This window comes from Podarcis bocagei (assembly GCF_964188305.1).
Source record: "Podarcis bocagei genome assembly, chromosome: 5".
NCBI lineage: Eukaryota > Metazoa > Chordata > Lepidosauria > Squamata > Lacertidae > Podarcis > Podarcis bocagei.
Genome location: NC_138129.1, coordinates 83,452,610 through 83,477,252, shown reverse-complemented (window position 1 = coordinate 83,477,252; position 24,643 = coordinate 83,452,610). Strand labels below are relative to the sequence as shown.

Here is a 24,643-nt window from a genome sequence, read left to right as displayed (position 1 = left end):
CTTTTCTGTATTATTTCTTTGATAGAGTGGTATATATATATATATATATATATATATATATATATATATATATATATGCTTTCGTAGATTTTCACGGGTACAGGAATGCAGGTTTTGGTGTCTTCGGGTGTCTTCCCGTGTAAGAGTTGGGGTGTCTAGGCGACGTTTCGACGAGGTCTCACTCGTCATCTTCAGGCTGGTGCTTTCGGCTTCTTGTTACTGGAACAGAGCAGGATCTCAGTGTTTGAGTTCCTATAAATACTGTTGAGGGGGTGTGGTGTATAGCCTCCAACGTTCTGGGCAGAGAGGAAGTTCCCAGGATAGTGTGTCTTTTCTTCTTTTGTTCATTAATTACTTGAGGGATATCTTGAGTGATTTCTTGAGTGATATTCTGAGTACCACTTAGGAGGGTCATTAGGTGTGGATTAGTTGCTAAAGCTTTCGTGTCTTGACCTCTTGAGCTTGTGAAGAGTTTTTTCTGAGAAGATGGCTGTACTGCACTTAGTTGTGCTCTGGCTTGGCTTCGTGTATAGGGGCGAGCTGTGGTTTTGTGCCCTGTGCCAGCCAGATCTGTGTAGGGATTGCAGGGGGGTGCAGCATCCGGAGGTGCCACTATGGTTTGGCTACTGGATGGTGTCTGTAATTTATCTGTGGAGAGGGTCTGGGTTTGGGTCTGGTGTGGTTGATTGGAGATGGCGTTCTGTGTGCCTCTGGTTCTGGTGTCGGTTTTTGTGGGGAGGGCTATTTTCCAGATGTCTGGCAGGCGGGACGTATCGTCACGCTTGTTCATGTTGTGAGGGTGTTTCTCTATCTCGATGGCTTCCATGATTATTCTCTTGTGGTGGTGTTCCATGTTAAAGAGCAATTTGGAATCTGAAAAATTAATTTCGTGTCCTGTTTCTTTCATGTGTTGGTAAAGAGAGGAAGTTTTTTCTTCTTTTTTGACGGCATTCTTGTGTTCTGCGATACGTGCATTTATTCGTCTGTTTGTTTGTCCAATGTACGTGGCTGGGCAGACTTTGCAGGGTATTTCATAGACCCCTTGGTTTTCTAACTGGATTTTATCTTTGGGGTTTCTGAGGATATTGGCTATTTTTTGGTTGGTGCAAAAGGCTGTTTTGATATTGTGTTTATGGAGGATTTTGCTAATTTTATCTGTAGTGCCCTTGATATAAGGAAGGAGGGCCATGCCATTGTTTTCTTCTGTGTCTTGGTTTTTGGGGGGTGTTTCTTTTTGGATTAGCTTCGTAACCCTGTTTTGCTGGTATCCGTTGGCGATTAACACATTTGAAAGATTCTGTAACTCAGTTGTCAAGTGGTCTTTGTCAGCCAGGCGTTTGGTTCTGGAGATGAGAGTCTTGGCTACGGAGTTTATTTGTGCAGGGTGGTGGTGTGATTGTGCATGTAAGTAGCGGTTGGTGTGTGTTTTTTTCCGGTAGATAGTGTGTCCTAGGGAGCCATCAGGTTTTTTGTAGATTAGGACGTCAAGGAAGGGAAGTTGGTTGTTGGCTTCTATTTCCATAGTGAATTGTATTTTGGGGTGTAGGCTGTTGAGATGTGTGAGGAAGCTATCTAGTTTTTTCTTCCCGTGTGGCCAAATTACAAAGGTGTCGTCAACATACCTGAGCCAAAGTTTGGGTTTGTGTTCTGACTTGTCTAAAGCATTGGTTTCAAAGTGTTCCATGTACAGATTTGCGATGACCGGTGAGAGGGGTGATCCCATAGGTGCTCCTTCTATCTGTTTGTATCTTTGTCCATTGTGGATGAAGTACGTGTTGGTTAGGCAGTGGTTGGTCAGGTCCAGGATGTATTCGGGGGGATTGTATTTGTTTTGAATGGCTGTCAAGGCTTCATTAATGGGCACTTGTGTGAAGAGAGATACAACATCGAAGCTCACAAGTAGGTCGTCGGGATGTAGGTTTTGCTTCTTTATTGTTTCTATGAACTGGAAGGAGTTTGTAACGTGTGAAGCGATAGATTCTGCATAGGGCTGAAGTTGCTTAGCGAGAAATTTAGCGAGATTTTGTAGAGGTGAGCCTATGGAGCTGACTATTGGTCTGAGTGGTGTTCCTTCTTTGTGTATCTTGGGGAGACCGTAGAGTTTGGGGCATCTGGATGATTTTTCTCTGGGGATGATTCTTAGCTGGATTTCTTCACTGATAGGAGAGGCTTTTATTTTGGATTTGGTGGTTTTTTCCAGATAGGTGGTGGGATCTGTTTTTATAGGTTGGTAGGTAGGGTCTTGGAGTAGATTTGATAGTTTTGCTTGGTAGTCCGATGTGTTCATCACAACAGTGGCATTACCTTTGTCTGCTGGGAGAATGATTATGTTGTTGTCTTTCCTCAGGTTGGTGAGTGCTTTCTGTTCTTCTTTGTGTAAATTGCTTCTGGGTGGTTTGCTGGAGCAGAGGATGTTGGTGACTTCAAGTCTGATTTTATTGGCTTCATCTGGGTTGATTTTGGTTAGGCTAGCTTCGACTCCGCATATGATGTTTTCCGTGGGGATGCGTCTCGGGGCGACTGCAAAGTTGAAACCTTTGGAGAGTACTTTGGTTTCAGTTGAGGTGAGGATCCTGTCTGATATGTTATGTACTGTTTGTTTCATGGGTTGTTGTGGAGGGTGGCTGGGCTTCTGGCGTTTCTCTAGTTTGTGGAGTTTGTTGGTGTGTGTGTCTGTCTTATGTGCGGACTCCGTTTCAGCTCTCCAAACGGCTAGTTGTTTGCATTTGTCCCAGAGTGCAGGGTGGATTTTGTTACAAAGTTTGAGGTGAAGAGTGAGCAGATCTTTGTTGGTTTGGTTTAGTAGGTATCTTTTCTTATGTAGTTCGTTTCTGATTAGGGATAGTTCAGTTCGTTTCAGGATCCTTTCGGTATCTCTCTTCACACAAGTGCCCATTAATGAAGCCTTGACAGCCATTCAAAACAAATACAATCCCCCCGAATACATCCTGGACCTGACCAACCACTGCCTAACCAACACGTACTTCATCCACAATGGACAAAGATACAAACAGATAGAAGGAGCACCTATGGGATCACCCCTCTCACCGGTCATCGCAAATCTGTACATGGAACACTTTGAAACCAATGCTTTAGACAAGTCAGAACACAAACCCAAACTTTGGCTCAGGTATGTTGACGACACCTTTGTAATTTGGCCACACGGGAAGAAAAAACTAGATAGCTTCCTCACACATCTCAACAGCCTACACCCCAAAATACAATTCACTATGGAAATAGAAGCCAACAACCAACTTCCCTTCCTTGACGTCCTAATCTACAAAAAACCTGATGGCTCCCTAGGACACACTATCTACCGGAAAAAAACACACACCAACCGCTACTTACATGCACAATCACACCACCACCCTGCACAAATAAACTCCGTAGCCAAGACTCTCATCTCCAGAACCAAACGCCTGGCTGACAAAGACCACTTGACAACTGAGTTACAGAATCTTTCAAATGTGTTAATCGCCAACGGATACCAGCAAAACAGGGTTACGAAGCTAATCCAAAAAGAAACACCCCCCAAAAACCAAGACACAGAAGAAAACAATGGCATGGCCCTCCTTCCTTATATCAAGGGCACTACAGATAAAATTAGCAAAATCCTCCATAAACACAATATCAAAACAGCCTTTTGCACCAACCAAAAAATAGCCAATATCCTCAGAAACCCCAAAGATAAAATCCAGTTAGAAAACCAAGGGGTCTATGAAATACCCTGCAAAGTCTGCCCAGCCACGTACATTGGACAAACAAACAGACGAATAAATGCACGTATCGCAGAACACAAGAATGCCGTCAAAAAAGAAGAAAAAACTTCCTCTCTTTACCAACACATGAAAGAAACAGGACACGAAATTAATTTTTCAGATTCCAAATTGCTCTTTAACATGGAACACCACCACAAGAGAATAATCATGGAAGCCATCGAGATAGAGAAACACCCTCACAACATGAACAAGCGTGACGATACGTCCCGCCTGCCAGACATCTGGAAAATAGCCCTCCCCACAAAAACCGACACCAGAACCAGAGGCACACAGAACGCCATCTCCAATCAACCACACCAGACCCAAACCCAGACCCTCTCCACAGATAAATTACAGACACCATCCAGTAGCCAAACCATAGTGGCACCTCCGGATGCTGCACCCCCCTGCAATCCCTACACAGATCTGGCTGGCACAGGGCACAAAACCACAGCTCGCCCCTATACACGAAGCCAAGCCAGAGCACAACTAAGTGCAGTACAGCCATCTTCTCAGAAAAAACTCTTCACAAGCTCAAGAGGTCAAGACACGAAAGCTTTAGCAACTAATCCACACCTAATGACCCTCCTAAGTGGTACTCAGAATATCACTCAAGAAATCACTCAAGATATCCCTCAAGTAATTAATGAACAAAAGAAGAAAAGACACACTATCCTGGGAACTTCCTCTCTGCCCAGAACGTTGGAGGCTATACACCACACCCCCTCAACAGTATTTATAGGAACTCAAACACTGAGATCCTGCTCTGTTCCAGTAACAAGAAGCCGAAAGCACCAGCCTGAAGATGACGAGTGAGACCTCGTCGAAACGTCGCCTAGACACCCCAACTCTTACACGGGAAGACACCCGAAGACACCAAAACCTGCATATATATATATATATATATATATATATATATATATATACACACCAGCAGACTTTTGAAATAGGGCTGACCTCAGCATTTAGCATCATTGGGAAGCTGCTGGAGTCGACCACTGATGCCTGCCCAGGCTCCCTCTTTATGGAAACAACCTCAGATATGCAGATGGCACAACCTTGATGGCAGAGAGTGAGGAGGAATTAAAGAACCTTTTAATGAGGGTGAAAGAGGAGAGCGCAAAATATGGTCTGAAGCTCAACATCAAAAAAATGAAGATCATGGCCACTGGGCCCATCACTTCCTGGCAAATAGAAGGGGAAGAAATGGAGGCAGTGAGAGATTTTACTTTCTTGGGCTCCATGATCACTGCAGATGGTGACAGCAGCCACGAAATTAAAAGACGCCTGCTTCTTGGGAGAAAAGCAATGACAAACCTAGACAGCAACTTAAAAGCAGAGACCAACAAAGGTCCGTATAGTTAAAGCCATGGTTTTCCCTGTAGTGATATATGGAAGTGAAAGCTGGACCATAAAGAAAACTGATCGCTGAAGAATTGATGCTTTTGAATTATGGTCTGGAGGAGACTCTTGAGAGTCCCATGGACTGCAAGAAGATCAAACCTATCCATTCTGAAGGAAATCAGCCCCGAGTTCTCACTGGAAGGACAGATCGTGAAGCTGAGGCTCCAGTACTTTGGCCACCTCATGAGAAGAGAAGACTCCCTGGAAAAGACCCTGATGTTGGGAAAGACTGAGGGCACAAGGAAAGGGGGACGACAGAGGACGAGATGGTTGGATAGTGTTCTTGAAGCTACAAACATGAGTTTGACCAAACTGCGGGAGACAGTGAAAGACAGGAGGGCCTGGCGTGCTCTGGTCCATGGGGTCACGAAGAGTCGGACACGACTAAACGACTAAACAACAACATCTAGACCGGGGGGCCACTAGGGGCGCATCGGAAGATGGCTGACAATAACATCTCTCCGACCCACACAAGGTAATTAAGAGGCTGTGATGGGAGTAAACAGCCTCCCTGCCCCCCCAAGCATGTGGGGGGACTGCCCTTGCCTGCTGTGCTCTATACCACCCCCGAATTTGTGGGGGTGGGGGCCCTAGGCAGAAAGCCCTTGTGCAGATCTCGGCACTCCTGGACACTGTCTCTGATTTGCGCCTCTAGCTGCAGCAACTTCAAAAGAAACAATTAGGAGGAAGCTAATGCACATATTTCAAGGAAGAAGGGGGAGTAAAGTCTGCTAACTGAAGAGATCTCTGATAAACAAGACAGGTCGGAGGAACAAGAATAAATCATGAGAAGACACACCAAGGCTCGGTATGTTCGGCAACGGGACTGGATGGGGGGGGGGACTTTCCTTTCTTTTCTCTATGTGATTAACCTAGAATTCCCCCCCCCACAAGTCACAATGCCGTTTAAATGACTTAAGCTGTGGATTTAAGACTGTGTGGAGATAATTTTCTAACCAAAGCATGTTTCAAGAAGATCATGGAAAGCATAAGAGCTTTGGAATGACGCAGCAAAAAATACTGTCGCCATTTTGGCAAGTTCTGTAGGAAGACTTGAGTCTGGGAGGAACAGAGTTGTTTTTATATTGTGGGTGTGCCTCCTCAGAGGGACTAAAGAGCGACAATTTGCGAGATTAATGATGGAAAGAGTGCTGTTATTTATGAAAGTGATGATATATGGAAACCATCTTGATATGATGATTGGACGAACAGAAAAATTCACACAGGATTATAATTGGTGTTTACCTGCTTAAGGAGATTATCAGAAGAGATCATAAAGAAGAAAAGGAAAATATACGAACAAGATGAGATGTGGAAACAGCAAGATAAGACTGGGTAGAATTACTAACATTATTTGGACTGATTTGTGGATATTAACGCAGCAGCAAGAACCCCCCTTCGGAACTTGAAATATGGGTCCCCCCAACAAAAATTTAAAATTCGGTTTTGTAATTCGGAATTTATGTGATGTGACATGATTTGATTTGATTGGTCGGTTAATAAAAATTATTTTTTTAAAAAACAAAAAACATCTAGACCTGCTCTCTGTGCAATGCTAGGCAGCTAGGTGCAGCCACCATTTTAATCTCCAACACTGCTCCTGATGCAACTCCGAGAACACTGCTGCTGCCCACTGGGATCCACCGATGAAGTGGCTCTCCAGGAAGCACTTTGCCCAAGGGCTCCCTGTATTGAAGGAAACGAAACTCAAAACATTACCTAATCTAGCCAATAATACTGGTCAGTGAATCAATCACTGAATTGTAGAGTTGGAAGAGGCCCTGAGGATCATCTAGTCCAGCGGTTCTCAACCCAGATGTTGTTGGACTACAACTCCCATCATCCCTGAGCTCTGGCCTTGCTAGCTAGGGGTGATGGGAGTTGTAGTTCAACAACATCTGGGGACCCACAGGTTGAGAAAGGCTGATCTAGTCCAACACTTCTGCAATGCAGGAATCTCAGCCAAAGCGTCCATGACAGATGGCCATCCAACCTCTGCTTTAAAATGTCCACTGCAGGAATATGCAACTGACTTATATGGGGATTAAACCTGTGACCTTGGCGTTATCAGCACCATGCTCTAATCAACTGAGCTATCCAGTGCCTAGGGAAAGGTTTTTGCATGCAGATTAACCCTGCTAGGATCGTAAAAGTTTACTTTATTGAGGAACGAGCACAACATCCAGCAGAACACCACACTTTTAGTGTGTCTAAGCAAGAAGTCAGTAAATGGTGCCCTTCCAGGCAGCTCCACACATACTGTCAGGGAACTGACATCAGAGCGAGAGGCGAAGGGGAGGCTCTCTGATGAAGCGGGAGAAGGACCCAGCAACAGGGGGAGAAACAGCCCAGTAGAGGGGGAAGCAATTCAGCGCAACACCAGGGATAGAGGGGGGCTGATGGGGGAATCAGAGAGAGGGCTCCAGGATTCTTCACTGGACATCAGTGAGGAGAGCCCAGGTCCTCCGCTACCCACGCCTTCCCTGCGCAGGAGGCTCCCGCGCAGTGAGAGAAGGCGGAGACTGGGAGTCAAACAACTTTTATGCTGGAAGAGGTTCAAGAAACGCCCACTGACGGATTCTCACAGGAAGTGATTCACTCACTGCGAAGACCACTGTTGCTGGTCAGCCTGGGAAGAAAATGGTTAACTTTTGCCTCTCTCTGGTCTCCAAAGGGAGTGAGCCAGTAGGTTAAAAATTAGTTGCCAACCAAGACCTAAGAGACAATCTTGTTCAACACACTCTTCCACTGGAGATTTCCTTACAGTATAATGAGAAGATACTCAGGCTTTCGACTCACCACATAAAGCTTTAGCTGCACCTGCATAATAGTGAAAAAATATTTGGCCTTTTAACATTCTTATTGAGCTTACCATGTACCACTAAAAATAAATTGATTTGAATAGTAATGAAGATGGAAATAAAAATACATTCTCCAGTGCACAAGTGTATCCCGAGTCTCTGCAAAAGTCAGATTTGAACTCATCTGCTCAGAAATTGATTGCAATCTCATAAAAACGAGAGGTTCTAACCTTTCAGGAGATGAGTAACGGAGCTAAAATCCCCCTAGGCTAATATCACGTGGAATTGATATTAAAGCCAAATTTTTAATTAAGAATACTCAGGTGAAGCATTTTTATGCTGCAATATATAGAAGAGGAGTTAGAAAAGGAAGACCAAGATGGAAAAGAAGACAGAAAAGAAACTATCATTCACTTTGAACTACAGCATGGACCACTTGATTTTAAAAGTTCAAGTTACAACTTTTTTGGTAAACTGCTTAGAGGTTTTAGTTACAATTACCTGTAAGTGGCATACAAGATCTCTTAAATAATATTAAAACAAAACAAAAACCTTTAAAAATATTCACAGAAAGGTTTGGTCCATTTCCAACTTACCCTGTATCATTTTCAACATTCTGCCTTGATTAGAACAAGTAAATAAATTGATGAAACAAACTGTGTAACAATGCAAGGGATGATTATTAGGTCATTGTGCGGCTGCATTAAGAATATTGCACAGTGAAGCTGGAGCAACTAAAATTAATCTGGTGACTGGATATATGCCTTGTGAACCTGCAGAGTGAATAGGGGAACAATTATTCAGACTCTCAAAATATAAAAAGAGTTGTTGGCTGAAGGTGATTAATCATACCAAGGAACTCGCTGCCACTAGATGTTGCAATGTCATCTAACACAGAGAGCTTTTAAAGGGGAACAGATGGATACATGGAAGATCCTAATTGGCTCAGCCAGAGATGCAATCCAGTTTTCAGGCACTGAATACTTTGGAATCCCAGATAGATATTGTCACCATGGTCTGCCTGTGAAGCTCACAAAGAAATCTGTTTTTCCACTGCCAGACACTGCTTCATTAGACTAGCCATGGGTCAGTCAACTTTTTCAGCAGGGGGCCGGCCTACTGTTCCTCAGACCTTGTTGGGGGGGCCGGACTATATTCGGGGAGGGGGATGAACGAATTCCTATGCCCCACAAATAACCCAGAGATGCATTTTAAATAAACGCACATATTCTACTCATGTAAAAACACGCCGATTCCCGGACCGTCCATGGGCTGGATTGAGAAGGCGATTGGGCCGGATCCGGCCCCTGGGCCCTAGTTTGCCTACCCATGGAATAGACCACTGGTTGGACCAGTCATAGCCTTCTTATGAGCTGCTTTCTTAGCATTAAAGAGTGAAAATGCTAACAACCATTTTAGTTTAGGGCTGCTTCTCTGATGGCCCTAGGAGGTGATTTCCAATTTGGGTTGCTTACAGACTGCCCTCTTTTAAACCAACCAGGTTGCTGATGCTAAAATCCAGTAAAACAATGAATGTTAAACCTCACTCAGGGCAGAACACACTAGATTACTTTCCAGCCTATTCTAATTTATATACTCTTCAGGTAGTGTCCAAATATTTAAAGCAATTCTGCCCTTGATTCTGGTACTTTTTGAGCAAAGCACAAAGCAGTGCAGTTATTAGACTGTAGAGTTATTAGTTCCACCTATAACTGCAAAGTTAGGCTGCAGCTAGTCTATCTTCTAAATGGGACAGAATGGGAAAAAAGAGAAATAACTATTGAAAAAGTCTTCTTCAAAAGCTCAGATAAACTTTTTTCCGCTCCTTACAAAAGCCTTGTGAATCTTCTTCTAAAATTTTGTTTTTGTTCTCTGCTCAGCTCTCCATCCTGAAATACAACTGAACAGCTGGAAAGTAGTCATTTATATGAATTTGGAGCATACACTGATTGTAATAATGCAATCATTTGCTATTTTTGCAACCAGACTTACAATCTTTACTTCACACATACTGAAGAAAAAATATTTTAAGCCACTCTAGCTTTAAGAAACCATTTCACTCTGGTGTAATTTTAGTGACCAAGATCGAACATGGAATCCCCAGTTCAAATCTTACTTCTTTATGTCACATGATACAAAAGTAAGTTTATTTTGTTGTTTTATTGCTTTAATATTTTATAGGAACCACCTTGAGCGTTTTTAATAGAAAGGTGGGATATATTTTTGAATAAAAATATAACGCTGACCTAACCTTGAGGGTTGTTTTTAAAGAGTACAATATACTGTATGTGAAACACTTTAAAAGCATTATTATTATATACAGACTAATGCAATCTGGGTGGCATAGTAAGTACAGTGGTACCTCGGGTTAAGTACTTAATTCGTTCCGGAGGTCCGTCCTTAACCTGAAACTGTTCTTAACCTGAAGCACCACTTTAGCTAATGGGGCCTCCTGCTGCTGCTGCACCGCCAGAGCACGATTTCTGTTCTCATCCTGAAGCAAAGTTCTTAACCTGAGATAGTATTTCTGGGTTAGAGGAGTCTGTAACCTAAAGCGTATGTAACCTGAAGCATATGTAACCCGAGGTACCACTGTACTACTTTAGGCATACCAAAAAAGGCTAGGAATAACTTTGTGCAGTAGACCCCCTTCCCATATCATGGATCACAAACAACTTTTTAACAAATTCCCCAGTGTATTTGAGAAACACAAGTCCAATATTTCTTGAGCATGTATAACCAGTTGCATCATTCTTGATTTGGGCATTAAACCTGTGCACACCAATCCAATGTAAGCATGCACCAAACAGTTGAAGCTGCAGACATGGAATCTCTTTTTAAGAACTAAGACCTCCAAAAGCTTTATGGTGGGTCTGGGGAAGCAAGTGAAACTGAATCTAGCTCTTCACTTCCCTGCCTATTTCTGGGATTTTACATTTTAAAAGTAGGTTCTGTGTTGCTGGATCTGAGAAAGGTTGTACGTCCACTTCACCTAGTTGCACATGCTTAAAGATCCAACTTAAGATTCAAATGAAGAACCCCACGATTTAGACCCCAACTTTCAACAGGTTCTCATGGAGCCAGAACTGATCTAGGTTTCTTCCCAACCAAGTCACTGTGTGAGCAGAATAGCTTTTGCTCACACAACAGAATTTCCCCTCCCTCTCCTGCCCCTATACCAAATCTGCTCTGGGGTGCCCCCAAACCTCCAGAGCAGATTTGGGGTCAGTACAGGGAGTAGAAAAGGAAGTTTTGTTGTGTGGACAGAAGTTGGATTTAACCTGTCATTAATTCAAAATAACATCATCAAATAGAAAATTTCCAACCCAGACATCACAGAATACCAAAAAAAAAAATTAAATCTCAAAGTAACGAAAAGAATGTTTTTATTGTTCACCTAAAGAAGTTTTACAATAAAAATACCTTTAAAAGCAAGCAAGTTATCCTTCTATTGTTCCAGCAATTTAGTTTAAAAACATTTTACGGAATTTTCTTAACAAAGCCAGAGGTGTAACTGGATAGATAATACAACATCTTCTTTCCTTAGATTTTTGTGAATAGCATTTTTAATTGGTCACAGTCTAAAGCAAACAATCCCAGAACATACACACTATCCAGTATACACAATATAAAAGAAAATAAAACCATAACCGCTGTGGAACAAAATACTTAAAAACCAAATTAAAAAACCCATAGTAGAACAACACAGTGGTTAAAGTACACTCCATCCCTTGATAAGTTGTGCTCTATGCCTAGATGGCAGGGAAAATTAACAGCACTATTTTGAAGAATGGAAAATACATAATCAAGTACATATCAAGTTTTAATAAGTGGGATTTAATTAATTATGCATTAGTAATAAATGTGGTGGTTCATTTGGTGAAATAGTGTTCAGGTTGATTTGGTGGGTAGGGGGAAGAGAAAATGGGTATGTTTTAACATTTTGTAACAATTTAAGAATTCATAGTTCTTTCAACACCATCTTCGTAACAGAAGTGTTTTACACTTGTACAATGTTAATTACTTTATTATACATGGAAGCCTGCAAAAGGCCAATTACACAATAAGACTGCAAACAACCACTGGTACTTTTCTGCCTTCAGAAAGTACGCAAGACAGAAACATCACCAAAAGTACATTTTTAAAAATCTGCGGAAACATCACCAAAATTACATTAAAAAAACTAATTAGGAAAAAAAATACATCTGCAAAAAAAAAGTGGTTCTGGGCAGTGCAACTGCTTTTTAGCAGTTATTAAAAAAGCCACTAAGTTTTCTATAGGTTTCCGTGGCTCCACAGGCTCTAATCAAGATTCACATATCATAAATAATGTACCACAAAATATACATGAATTTGAGCAACAATTCCTTGGAGATTCTGGTTACAATAAACCACGTACATATTGGTCACATGGTTCATACATTTAGGCCAACCTCATTGTCCTTCTACACATCATTTAGCCACATGTAATCTTAACCCCACCCCCACCCCCCAAAATACTCAAGACTGCATGTGGGCATGGTTAACTAAGCTAGTAGATCCCAATGCACTTTGGAGGACCTCTTTATGTACAACTGAGTATTTTTTTCTTATCGTATCTTCTAAGGAAACCTTTATGGCCTTCTAAAATAGGAGCATTCGCCTTTCAAAAATTGTTCAACTTTTGATGCCACAAGACATCAGAAAACACATAATAAGTTATGCAATCTTCTGGAATGTAAATCTTCTAAAATTCCAGCTGTTGAGCTAAAAGGAACTTGGAAAGGATCACAAACCATGGAGGGTGAGCTTGGCATTGAAAATGGATGAAAAAGGAAAAAGACCCAAGACACTAAACAGGAATATTTAAGTAGGGGGAAGAGAGGGATTGGTAGCCAATTGGGGATAATTTTTTTATTTAAAAAAAACCCATATTTAATAAATAATGCGTTCCCAAAAAGTATATAAATTAAGACTGCAATTTCAGATTGGGGTTCCAATGACATCAAAATGGCACTTTAAAACTCCTCTTGTGGATTATGCCGCTAAAATCTCTTTATAAAATTACAGCCTTCAGGGGGAAATGGGGTGGACATTATTGTTATTATTAAAGCTATCATTCCAGGCTTATACCAAGGATCTGAGACTATCCCACCAGTCTGGAATGAGTATCATCATCTAGAAGAAGAAATAAAGAAGTATGTTAACAACTATAACAAGCTGTAGGTAGCTAAGTTCTCAGAATTTTTGTATCACCCAGATATGAGACAGCAATTTCTGATGTCTTAAAATCCCTTTGTTAAATGGTGAAGTAGATTTGCCACTTATTTGTAAATTGGAAACTCCAATACACCAACAGTGCACAGAATCCCCTTGCTTCATTACATTTTCCTGAGAGTAAAGCAATTAAAATAAACCTTAATCCTAGGAACAAAGGTTTTTTGTGTGTTTTTTCTTTCTTTTTTCCCTTTTTTGCATTTTCAACTTTTTGGGCTATTCCCTGACAATCTAAATAGGTAAGTTTGATTGCTAAACACTGTCACATGAACAACAACAAAAAAGTGAAGTATCAAGTCTATTAATCTGATTTAAAAACCATAATACAAACTGATCTAAAATTACTTTAACAAAAACTAAATATGAAAAGTTGCATTGAAAGGGCGTGTTACATTATTTGTATTAGGATCGTGTAGAAACATTCCAATGGCAGTGTTATCAAAATAAAACTAATACATTAAGACCACCCCCAAGCCTAGTCATACTTGGAACTTTACCTATAACTTTGGCTAGTTGGGGTCTTTACTCTTGTACTACATGGCTCACTTACATCAGACATTATATTTGTATACCCTGAGAAATCTGACACTGAAGTCCTTACTCTATGGTCCACTTCCCCATTAGAGTTAGCAATGAAAGTCATTGGCACCCTGCTGCCCGTCTTAAACTGAGAACCAAATGCTTGTGCAAAGGTCTCTATCTGGTATGTTGCTCGATGCTCTAGGTCCTTCTGGGGATCTATCTGGTTAGCTAGTTCCTGAGAAGGAAGTGGAAAGCTTGATGAAGATTCTAGATTTTTTTGTTCCTTCTGGCTATTCAATTTTTGAGGTGTGGACTGATAGCCTGATGAAGTGTCTATGTTCTTCTGGGAGTCTATCAGATCATCTAGTTCTTGTGAAGGAGTCAACTGTTGATGCGTTGCTTCCAAAGCAGATAAATAAAAACCTGGCTGAGATCCAAGCAACATCCCAAAAGGAGGCTTTGACAATGCAGATGGCAACACTGAGGTAACAGATTGGCTGAAACCACACTCAAGTGGAGATGTAGTGTATATTTGTTTGTCTTGAAACAAAGTATGGTTATGAAGGCTTGAAGACAAACTTACAAATTGGAAACTGGGTCCAAAAGCAAAACCAGTGCTATTAGTTGTTCTTTCAAAAGCATGCTGGAGGTATTTTGAGTATTCTTGCAACATGTTTGCTTTGTCATTTGAAGCTGTTTGGGAGCTGGGGCTCAAGTTCTCCTCTTGAACCATCTCTGTATGCTCTCCTGAGGCATGTAAGTCCACACGCTGTTCAGTAATGCTGAAGGGATCTTCCTTCTGGCCTTCTGATTTGTGAGAGTACTGCTCTAAAAGACTTTGCAAGACTTCATCAGGAATGCCAGACTTATCGTGGCAAGATTTGATGTCAGCATTTAGAGATGATGAGTCAATAAGAGATAACGGGGTTTCACTGTCCATAACACTCACACCTGCAGACTGTATTACAGACGGTTGGGAGGCCATATGCCCAACATTTATAGAAAAGGCACTGTTACTGCTGGCAGTTTGCAAGTATCTTCTTTTCTTTGAAAATTGCATGGCATCGTCATAATTGCTACTTATTTGACCTGGTTTACTATTTGCAGCTTGAAGGAGGCCAATAGCATCCACACTGGTATTTGCGACTATGCCAAGAGAGCCACTTGGTTTTCCAGACAATTGTTTTTGACCAAGAAGGTCTGGTAATGGTGACACAAAGTTAAGAAAACTCTTGTCTGTACCTTTCCTGTTTCCTTTTTTAAAGACTAATTTTGGCACCTTTTTCTGCAGTTCTTCTATCCCAGTGCCAATTAAGCCACCACTGGAAGACACTATAGGAATCTCCACCGCATAATTCTGCAAGGTCATATTAGATGCAATCTGAGAGTCAGATACTTTATGAGCAGGCTTATGCTCTTTGTTTTCAGTGGATACACATTTTGCTTTGCTTTTTCTCCTTGACGAACCTGTATTTCCCTGAGACAACATAGACAAGTTGCCCATGCTATGGTTTGATGGCCCAGGATCCATTCCAGCACCTGCTTTCCCTATGGCTTCTCCACATGTACGTCTGTGCTTCAACAGTCTATCAGTCCTTGAAAAATACTGCTGGCAGGTTTCACATTTGTATGGCTTTTCTCCGCTGTGCGTCCTCTTGTGCCTCTCCATGTGATACTTCTGGATGAACTTCATACTGCACTGGTCGCACCCAAACGGCTTCTCCCTGCTGTGGATCTTTTCATGCCTCTGCAGCAAATACTTCTGAATGAAACCCATGTTGCACTGGCTACACTGGAAAGGCCTCTCGCCGGTATGGATAAGCACATGCCTGCGCAGGTGGTAGGAGCTCCTGAAAGCAGCGCTGCAGTGCTCACAGACATGAGGTTTCTGGCTAGGGGACAGCATGGCAGCTTCTCCATCTCCCGCCGCAAGGGGCTTGGACGAAACGCTCGGCTTCCTCTTGGCTTTGATTCCCTGAGATTCCGACTTTGGCCTCTTCATCTTCCTGGCCTGGGCGTCAAGCTTGGGGTCGTCCGAGCCGCCAACACCCACCTCACCGCCACCACCTCGGATGCCCAGCAGCAAGTCTCCTCTGTGGGGGTGATGGTGCAGGTGGTGGAAGAGGCTGAGGTCTTGGATCACGCTCTGGCTGGCCCCGTCCACTCCGCTTCCGCCGCCTACAAGGTTGGGGTGCCTCTCTTCCCCGGCTATCCCAAAGAGGCCCCCATAGTGGTGGTGGTGGTGATGGTGGTGGTGCTGTTGTTGTTGCTGCTGCTGCTGCTCCTCTTCCTCCTGGTCGCTGGGCTTCTCCTGCTTGATATTCATGAGCGAGTGGAAGAAGCCCCAGGAGCCCCGCTGGGACGACGACGAGGAGGCCGTGAGAGGGAAGCCCCCCGCCGGCTCTTTCTTGAAAGTCATGCCCTGAGGGTGAGGAGGAGGAGGCGGCGGCGGCGGTGGGGCGGGGGGCTCGGCGGCAGTTACGGTGGTCGCGGTGGAAGAGGAGGAGGAGGAAGAAGACGACGACGACGAGGCGGCGGACGAGGACGATGAGTTGGCGGACGAGGCGGAGGCCAAAGCCAGCCCGCAATGCTGCGGGGGCGCGGCGGGCCGGGTGAAGCTGGTGACGGGCGGCAGGCGGTGGTTGAACATGACCATGCTGGGGGGGAAGGTGGGCTCCATCGCCGCCCTCTTGGAGGAGGAGGAGGAGGAGGAGGAAGAGCCGCCGCCGCCTCCCAGGAAACCGCTGCCGAGCTTCATGTCCCCCTCGGGGCCGGGAAAAGGGAGCAGCGGAGGAGGAAAAGAGGGCGAAGGCGACGAAGGGGAGGCGCGGCCCTCTGCGGCGGCTCTTGCCGCAAGACCCCGCTCGCTTTGCAGTCACTCACCCGGCTGGCCGGCCCTCCCCTCTCTCTCCCTCGCCGCCGCCGCTCCTCAGCGCCCGCTCGCCGCCCGGAGCATCCTTCTTCTTCTTCTTCTCCTTCGCGTCCGCCGCTCGGCCCCACCCGGCCCAGCCTCGCCGCCGCCTCCAGTTAAAAATATCGCCGTCTCCGCTCCACAATGGAATTAGCAGAGCCGCCCCCTCCTCTCGCTGGAAAGGCCCCGCACTGCCCATGCGCCACGCGGGGCATGCCGGGAAAGATTGCCCAGTCAGGGTAGCAGCCGCGGCGGCGCCGGCGGCGGGGAAGGCGGGAAGGGCGCAGGCGCGAGTGGGACCCCCTTGCGCGTCTCTCTTCCTTGCGCTCCTTTCCCGCCCCCCCCCCCTCCGCCCTCGCGCGCATTATCTCACGGTCGGGCCGCGTTTCCCGCCGGGCACCTACTCAGAAGAGGCACGGGGACCAGCCAGTGCCCCCCCCCTCAGCCCCCCCCACCAGAATAAATAACAGTTGTTTCTCTGTGGGTCGCAGTGGGGGTGTCAATGGGCACGGGGCTGCGTAGGTCACATAAGCACAGTTTCAGTATCGTGTGTACGCGCGCACACGCGGGTTGACGCGTCTAGATAATACTGTACAGATTGGGGCAATGGGTCCACATTCGGGGGGGGGGACCTATTGGGTTCTGATCCCTGCCATGGTAAAAGTTAAGCCCCGCTGGTTTCAGTGGGACCGAAGTACACCCCACCCCCCAATAAAAGTGTGCGCCTGGTGCGATTTCAGCTACGTATAAAGAATGAATGGCGGGGCGGGCGAACCAAATAGGGAGAAGGCGAACCTTTCGTCGCTCGCGGCTGTTTAGTAAGCCAGATATCGGCTTGAATGTTGAAAAGGCTGCCCGCGGGTTCAAGGGGATACCGGGAAATGCCTCCTGCCCGCAAGGCCAGAATGGAGCAATAGATCAGATAGCCAGTGGAAGTTGTGAAATCTCCCGCGTTCCGCTGCACCTGGTGGAAACCAAGGCGTTCCCTTAGTTCCCTGCCACTTAGGTTCTCCAAATCAAGTCTGCAAACACGCTTCTTTAAATAAAATATAGGAGATGTGAAAATCCATAGTCAACAGATGAATTGCCTCCATCTTTTCCTTTGGAGACAACTGCATATAGCATGCCGTGTCCATTTTGAAAATTAAAACCCTTTAGCAAGATATGCCAGGTTCCCCCACCCCCAGTGCATATGGCACAGTTGCATAGATAATGAAAATAGGGTTTAAAGGGGGGGGGGGAATCTATAGGCTCCATTTCCAGCTGTTCTGCAGTTTTAAAACAGCAAGGCTGAAATCCTATGCTCACTGGCTTCTGAGTTGCCATGCATAGGGTTACAATGTAAATTATTCTGGCTCAATCCTCAAATAGGGTTCACTGTTAATACAGTTTCACGGTGCCATTTCTTCCTATACAATAGATGGGAGTGGAGGCAAGTTGTGCAAATAATATGCTTATCCTTCTTCATTTTCAAATTAAACATCTGTAAAATTAGGGGAAATGGCAACAAAGTGACAACACAGATCTGAGGTAGGTATCAACAATCTTTACTAAAGGATACCAACTCCCAATGTTTCAAGCTTGAACATGTCACCAGGAAACCGTTAAAAACAATTTTAACACAATTATTTGATAGACCGAGAAGTATCTGTCTTCAGAATTATGAAAGTGCTTGAATTCTGAAGTGTTAAACACTCATCATACCACCAAATAGCTGTGTCAAAATTATTCCCAATTCATTTATGGGAGGGAGTACTTTTCATTATGAATTTTTAATACTCAGTCTTTGTTGTTACTCTTAAGATAGATAGATAGATAGATAGATAGATAGATAGATAGATAGATAGATAGATAGATGTTCTAATCATCTGCACAGCCAAGCAAAACTCGCATTTTTCAGATCTTGAAATTTTATAGACAAAAGCGTATGAAAGAATGTGGGGCATATGAAAGACTGTGTCAGATCTGATATTCAAAAAATTTGGATGTATATTCATTATGCTCAGATCACATATAAATATTTATATTACTCTTTCTGCACCATAGCCACAGGGTCAACATTTTCTGGTGTGGTGCTCTGTATTTGTGGTTATTTTAATAAGTTTCTAGCCCTTGTGGAGATATGGGATGGGGAGACATGGACACAGAATCCTGCCTTTCGGTATTCTGGCAGCTGAGTACAAAGCACGGGCATTACTCAAGCAACAAGACTTACTCTTCCTCTCTCAGTGAGACCCCAATATCTGCTCCAGAGGGACAGCCATCTGAAGCAGATTTTTAGGGTGCATATGAGGCTGCAGAAGAGAGGAGGGAAAAAGTTCTGTTGCACAAGCAGAAGTCTACTGCAGTAGCAGAACAGCAGTGATGAAGTTTTTGATGTTATAAAACTGAATATAGTGTTATTAAATAGCCTGTAATCTATTGGGCTACTGGCTACCTGTATTTAGATTCTGGATATTCTGTATTCAGATTCTACGTGTTCTGCACACCATCCCATGGAACGTTAGTCCCCCCCTCACAACATTTCCGACTATGACTCTGGCACAGATATCTATATTTAATCACATTACTTATAAACAGGAAGGCTTGCCCCAAGGGAGAGAAGAAATAGAAACAGTTTGGTGAGATGACACCATCTAGCAAATGGTGGTCCCCACCTCCCAAACTTCTGCAGAACCATTTTGCCCTTAACACAGGGTAGAAGCGGCAAAAACACAAAAATGTTTCTTTTCCCCATGTGTATTTTTTATTGCATAATTGTTATTGATACTTATCGTTCTTATAATTTAACGTAAGCCACTTTTGTGAGGTCTGCCTGGAACATAGTATATAAACACCTTCAATAAATAAAACTCTTCTGCACTGGCTTCTGTCATTAACCAGCAATGATATCAAAATCTAATCCAGAGTTACTAGTTCAAGTTGATAACACTGCTGGCTGCTAAATATGGTACATATAATAAACTTTTTGCACTTAAGTGTAATGGAATGTTCCCCTGTGCCTTGAAGGAGTTGGTGTGGCTACTCCTGAAAAAAAGAATCTAGGTTGCTGGAGGCTCAACTGCAGAAGCTCTTGAAACTTATTATCGTGACCCATTTCAGTCTGGGTTCCACCCATTTTAGGACCTAATCAGCTCTGGCCACCCTGAGAGATTTTCTTCAGATGGATGGTGGAACGCAACCCTGCTGATTCTCCTATTGAATGTCCTCCTGACTGCCTCTGAGTTGGTGATTAGGGGTAGTGATTTCGCTCCTACTCCTGGCATCAGTTCATGAGAGTACTATTGAAAGACTGTGCCTCCTGACAATTTAACTACAGGGCACTAGAGCATGATTTTATTCCAAATGCTACTTAATAACTATATGAAGCTGCCAGGGTAGCACCAGAATGCTGATGATACCCAGCTCTGTTTCTCTGTATTGCTGTATCCAGATTAGGAGAGGTTTTGCATGCCTGGATATAGCCATGGGCTGGATGGTAGCTAATACATTGCTACTGAGTCCTGACAAGACCTTATGGATGGGTGGATCCCAGGTGTGGAACTGGGTTGTGAAAAGATGCACTCTCTCTGAAGGAGGAGGTGTGTAGTTTGGGGGATGCTTCTAGATCCACTGCTGCCACTACATGTCCAGGTGAATTTTACCAACTTTGGTTGGTGTGTCAACTGTTCCGGTTCCTGAACAGAGATATTCTTGCTGTGATTGTCCATACTATTGATAACCTCTCAATTAGACTATCATAATGTGCAGTTTGTGGGGTGTTCTCGTGCCCAGTTCAAAAGCTGTGCAAAGTGCAGCTGCTGTTATAGTTAGCAGGACACCCAGATTGACACATATTCTACTGATGTTGAAAGATCTGCACTGGCAACCCAGTGCAAGGTTTTGTGATTGACATTTAAAGCCCTAAACAGCTTGGGACCAAGATCCCCTGGTACAGACCAAGACAATCTTTGAGATCGTCCAAGGAGACTATGCTGGTTGTTCCATGAAAACACAGATGCAGGCCTTCTCAGTAATAGTATCCACCCTCTGCAGTGCCCCCCCCCCTTCATGAAATTCATAAGAATACACTAATGACCTTTAAAAACCTCTTAAGTACATATTAATTTACCCAAACTTTCCTGGTCTCCAACTCTTTAGTTCTGGGTTATTTTTATTTTTATATACTGGCTAGTTTTATTTGTGGTATTATACGGTTGCATTTTGTTTCTATCTCCTATTTAGGAAATTTTATTGAATGTTACATTTTTACTGTTTTAACGTAAACAGCTTACAGATTTTTGTTATGCTGAGCAATGGTTGCAATTAAGTTTCTATGCATATATTAGTTGGGAGTAAGTCCTGTTGAATTCAGTGGGACTTACATTTGGCTGAAAGTTATTCCCCCCCAAAAAAAAATATCTACCAGCTTTAGTTAAATAACATTAGAAATAATTTAAATTTTTGATTCTAAAGATATCTAGGAGCTGAAAATGTGCAATCTTGAATCTATGCAATCTCTTATGCATTTCAAAAGTAACTTCTCCGGCTGATTAGCAATGAAAGGTTTAACTCTGCTCTTTTATCTGCAAACAGAGATGATCAAATCAACTTGCAGAAGGCTGTCTGCCATTCTCACAAAACAATGAAGGAGTAACGAAAAAAATCCCCAAGTCGATAGCATATGTAAAAAGCTACAAGTAATGTATCCTGCTGGATTTGCATGCTGATCAATGCTATTACTTTAGACTTTATGAAAATATAAATGACACCCCCACCCCCTTTTAAACAATATGAGAAACTCCATCTTTTACTGCATATAAACTGCAACCTGATTTGGGGAAGTTTTAACACTGTCGAGTGTAGCCAAGTGTTAAAGAGAGAGACTAGGAATTCAAAAACTTAAAAGCAGCAGTAAAATATTAGTCAATGTCTGTGAGAAATGAGTCTGTCCCTTTATTCAGGGTGTATGTGTTTAATGGTAAGCTGGGATGCATATAAGCTAGTCCAAGCATGAAGGGCAGTAGGACACTCATATGGAAAGCCAACTTTGTCCCTCAGTTATCAAGATAAGAAACCTGTCATTTCTCTCATTCACTCTGTCAGCCTTGAGATACTCTAAGCAGACTTACCTCTGTGTTGTACACCCCATATATCAGGAAGATGAAGAGACCCTGTAAAATAAAATGGAGGGAAAAAGCTGTTAACTCTAATCATTTCAGCAGTAGAAATACCTGAAATAAACTTTCCTGGGAACAGACAAAAGAAGACACACTTCATCAAGGTCAATTTATTTTTCTATTTTTCAACATTATAAGCTGTACCTTGAGCATTTATTTGATAACGTGGGAGTGCTTTGCCTACCATACCTGTACTGCTAAACTATTTGGCATAAAAGACATCCAAGACCTAGAATGTCAATTAGAATACTACATGTGATATCAAATTCATTATTCGTGCATACATTATAAAAATATCAGAAATGCTGGACTGGGGTTGTTTTAAAAACAACAACATACCTTTGGATTTTTAAATAGTTAGCAAATACATCATTGTAGCACTTCATTGCTGCATTTCAAAATAGATATAGGAGCAAGTAATATATATATATATATATATATATATATATATATATATATACACACACACACACACATATAGATAAATAGATATAGGAGCAAGTAATATATATATATATATAGATAGATAGATAGATAGATAGATATAGATATAGATATATGTATATTCAAACTGTTCTTGGAAAACTTACATTTTTGGTGATGCATATTTCAAATACTCTAAAGCCAAAACTAGGAACCGATGTAGCCAGTTTTTCTGCACAGTACAGGAATTCTCTCTGATCACACATTAAAGGCTTAACAGATTTTCTGGATTGACACATTTCACAGATGCAAAATATTTTACAAAATTGTTGACTTTCCATCAAGAAAAACTAGCATTCCCTAGAATAAACAGATAACAGGGCATTTCAAAATAAAAAGGAGCATTAATTGAATTTATTTTGAGTCTTTGCCAAATAACTGCCCAATGCCCACAGTTCCTTCAAGAACTGTGAAACAGTGCTAATTTAGCTAACCATAGGCATAACATAATAATAGTTTTTAAAAATACGAAATCAGGTTATTCATCATTTCTCTTTAGGAATAATTTATGTATTTCAACCATGTGTCTTGGCAATTATTTTAACATTACTGGTTTTCATATACAGACTCTGAAATAAATACATGAAAAGATACTTGTGTAATGCATTCAAACCCCTGTTACAGGTTAAGCAACTCTGTTCTATTATATGACACTTTTATTTTCTTTGGTACGTATATCTGTGCCATCTGTAACACAACACTGCACACGTTTTCTTTTCCTAAATATAAAAAGAGACAGCCAGTAAAACACATTAAAAATCTCCATGAAGCAATTTCAAATTATTGCACTTTTTTATTTTTTGCAGTTGTCAGAATTTTGCAATTACTTCAAAATCAAGAGGAAATAATCCAAAGAAAATTCTACAAAAGTGCATCTACTCTCAAGAAACACTGCAAAAGTTTAGCCATTTGCAGAAAAGTGTACCTATTCAAATATAACACTGTTATTTTGCACCTGCAGGCATCATTATAGCAAAAGCATATTCTGACAAAAGAACACAATGATTATTTCTCATATACATTGTATTGTCACATCATCCATTTGTTCTTGTTGCTTCCTTCGGGCTCTGATTCTGCAAAAGCCAGCAAATTACAGAAAAGATAATATAAATAATGCTGTGCATTGATTTCATGGATCTCAATGTGTTTAGCATCAAGGTGTTGAAAGGCTTACAGTGCAGTCCTTTACATGTTTACTAAGTTCCACCTAATTCACTGGGGCTTCCTCCCAAGTAAAGGTATGTAAAATTGCAACATTAAGCATCACTGCTGAATTAGTCTGTACTTCCCATATGTTCCTTGTATAAGGGAAATTTCCAGTGAATTGTGTAGTCAGTGACAAAATTGCTTTTGCTTAGACGGCACTCCTAAACACATTTTCTAGGCAGTAAGCCTTGCCTTATGGAAACAGTGTGATGTATGTGTCAACATATATAGGACTAAACTCTTCAGCACCGAAGTTATAGCTAATTAAACACACACACACACACACACACACACACTATAAACTTCATTCAGCCTTATGACTTTGAGCTTTTAATAGAAAGATTTATTCTATACTGGAGTTTTGCTTTAAGCATAGTTTGTATATTTCTGGTTAGACAGTAAGTCCGCAATATTTTAGATATTGAATAGATCATTTGCTGTGGCTTAATACAGCTGTGTAGGCTTAATTCTGCTGCAACCAATGCAGGAGCAGGGTTGCAGTCATGGTATGATCATGTTCAATGAAAGTGATAATTCAGGCTGCAATCCTATGCATATTTAGGACTGGATATAAGTTCCATTGCACATAATGGGTCTGGCTTTCAGGTAAACATGAACTGAATTAAACCATTAATTTCATAAAAGTAAATTAAAGCTAGTTTAAGGGCAAGTCATACTGGCTACTTCAGATGCTGTACTAGAGACTCCTGTGCCTTTCAAAACTGCCCAGAAGGACAAATGCTATCAAATGCAATTTCTAACAATAATGCAGCCATTCAAAAAACTGTGAGCTATAGGCATATAGGAAGTTGTCATATACTGCGCTAGACCACTAGCCTATTGAGTTGACTATTTGCCTTACAGGGTTCCAGTCTGAGAGGCCTTTCTCAGCTCTGCTGAGAGATAGCAGGATTTATACTTGGGGTGTTTCCCAGCTGAAGCATCTGAATTGAGCCCTCCATTTGGGAATTTGCTTTTTAAAACCTGGAGATCCCCTAATACAGGAACAAGGAACCTGTCAACCTCCAGATGATGTTAGACTACAACTCCCATCATCTCTGACCACTGACTGTGCTTGCTGGAGTTGGAGTCCAGCATCCAGAATGCCTTGCTGTAGATTAGAAGCTGGTAGATATTGAGCTG

General features: G+C 42.4%; 1 protein-coding gene and 1 long non-coding RNA gene across 3 annotated transcripts in view; both read right to left on the bottom strand.

Annotated features, from left to right (window-relative positions):
* LOC308587178 overlaps positions 1–24,643 on the bottom strand; it is a 47,147-nt gene that overhangs the window by 9,714 nt on the left and 12,790 nt on the right. The window contains exons 2-3 of one of the 2 annotated variants that reach the window (XR_014008267.1): positions 22,402–22,594; positions 21,764–21,805 (exon numbers count right to left, since the gene is read on the bottom strand). This is a non-coding gene — a long non-coding RNA (uncharacterized lncRNA). The remainder of the gene's footprint in view (positions 1–21,763; positions 21,806–22,401; positions 22,595–24,643) is intronic. The other variant, XR_014008266.1, reaches the window with a different exon arrangement.
* ZNF281 (zinc finger protein 281) lies at positions 11,333–16,843 on the bottom strand. The gene has a single exon (XM_081195489.1). The coding sequence runs from the start codon at positions 16,497–16,499 to the stop codon at positions 13,713–13,715; it is 2,787 nt and encodes a 928-aa protein (XP_081051615.1). The 5' UTR covers positions 16,500–16,843; the 3' UTR covers positions 11,333–13,712.

Coding starts and splice junctions, on each gene's coding strand:
- ZNF281 (XM_081195489.1), bottom strand. CDS start 16,499: ATGAAGCTCGGCAGCGGTTTCCTGGGAGGCGGCGGCGGCTCTTCCTCC.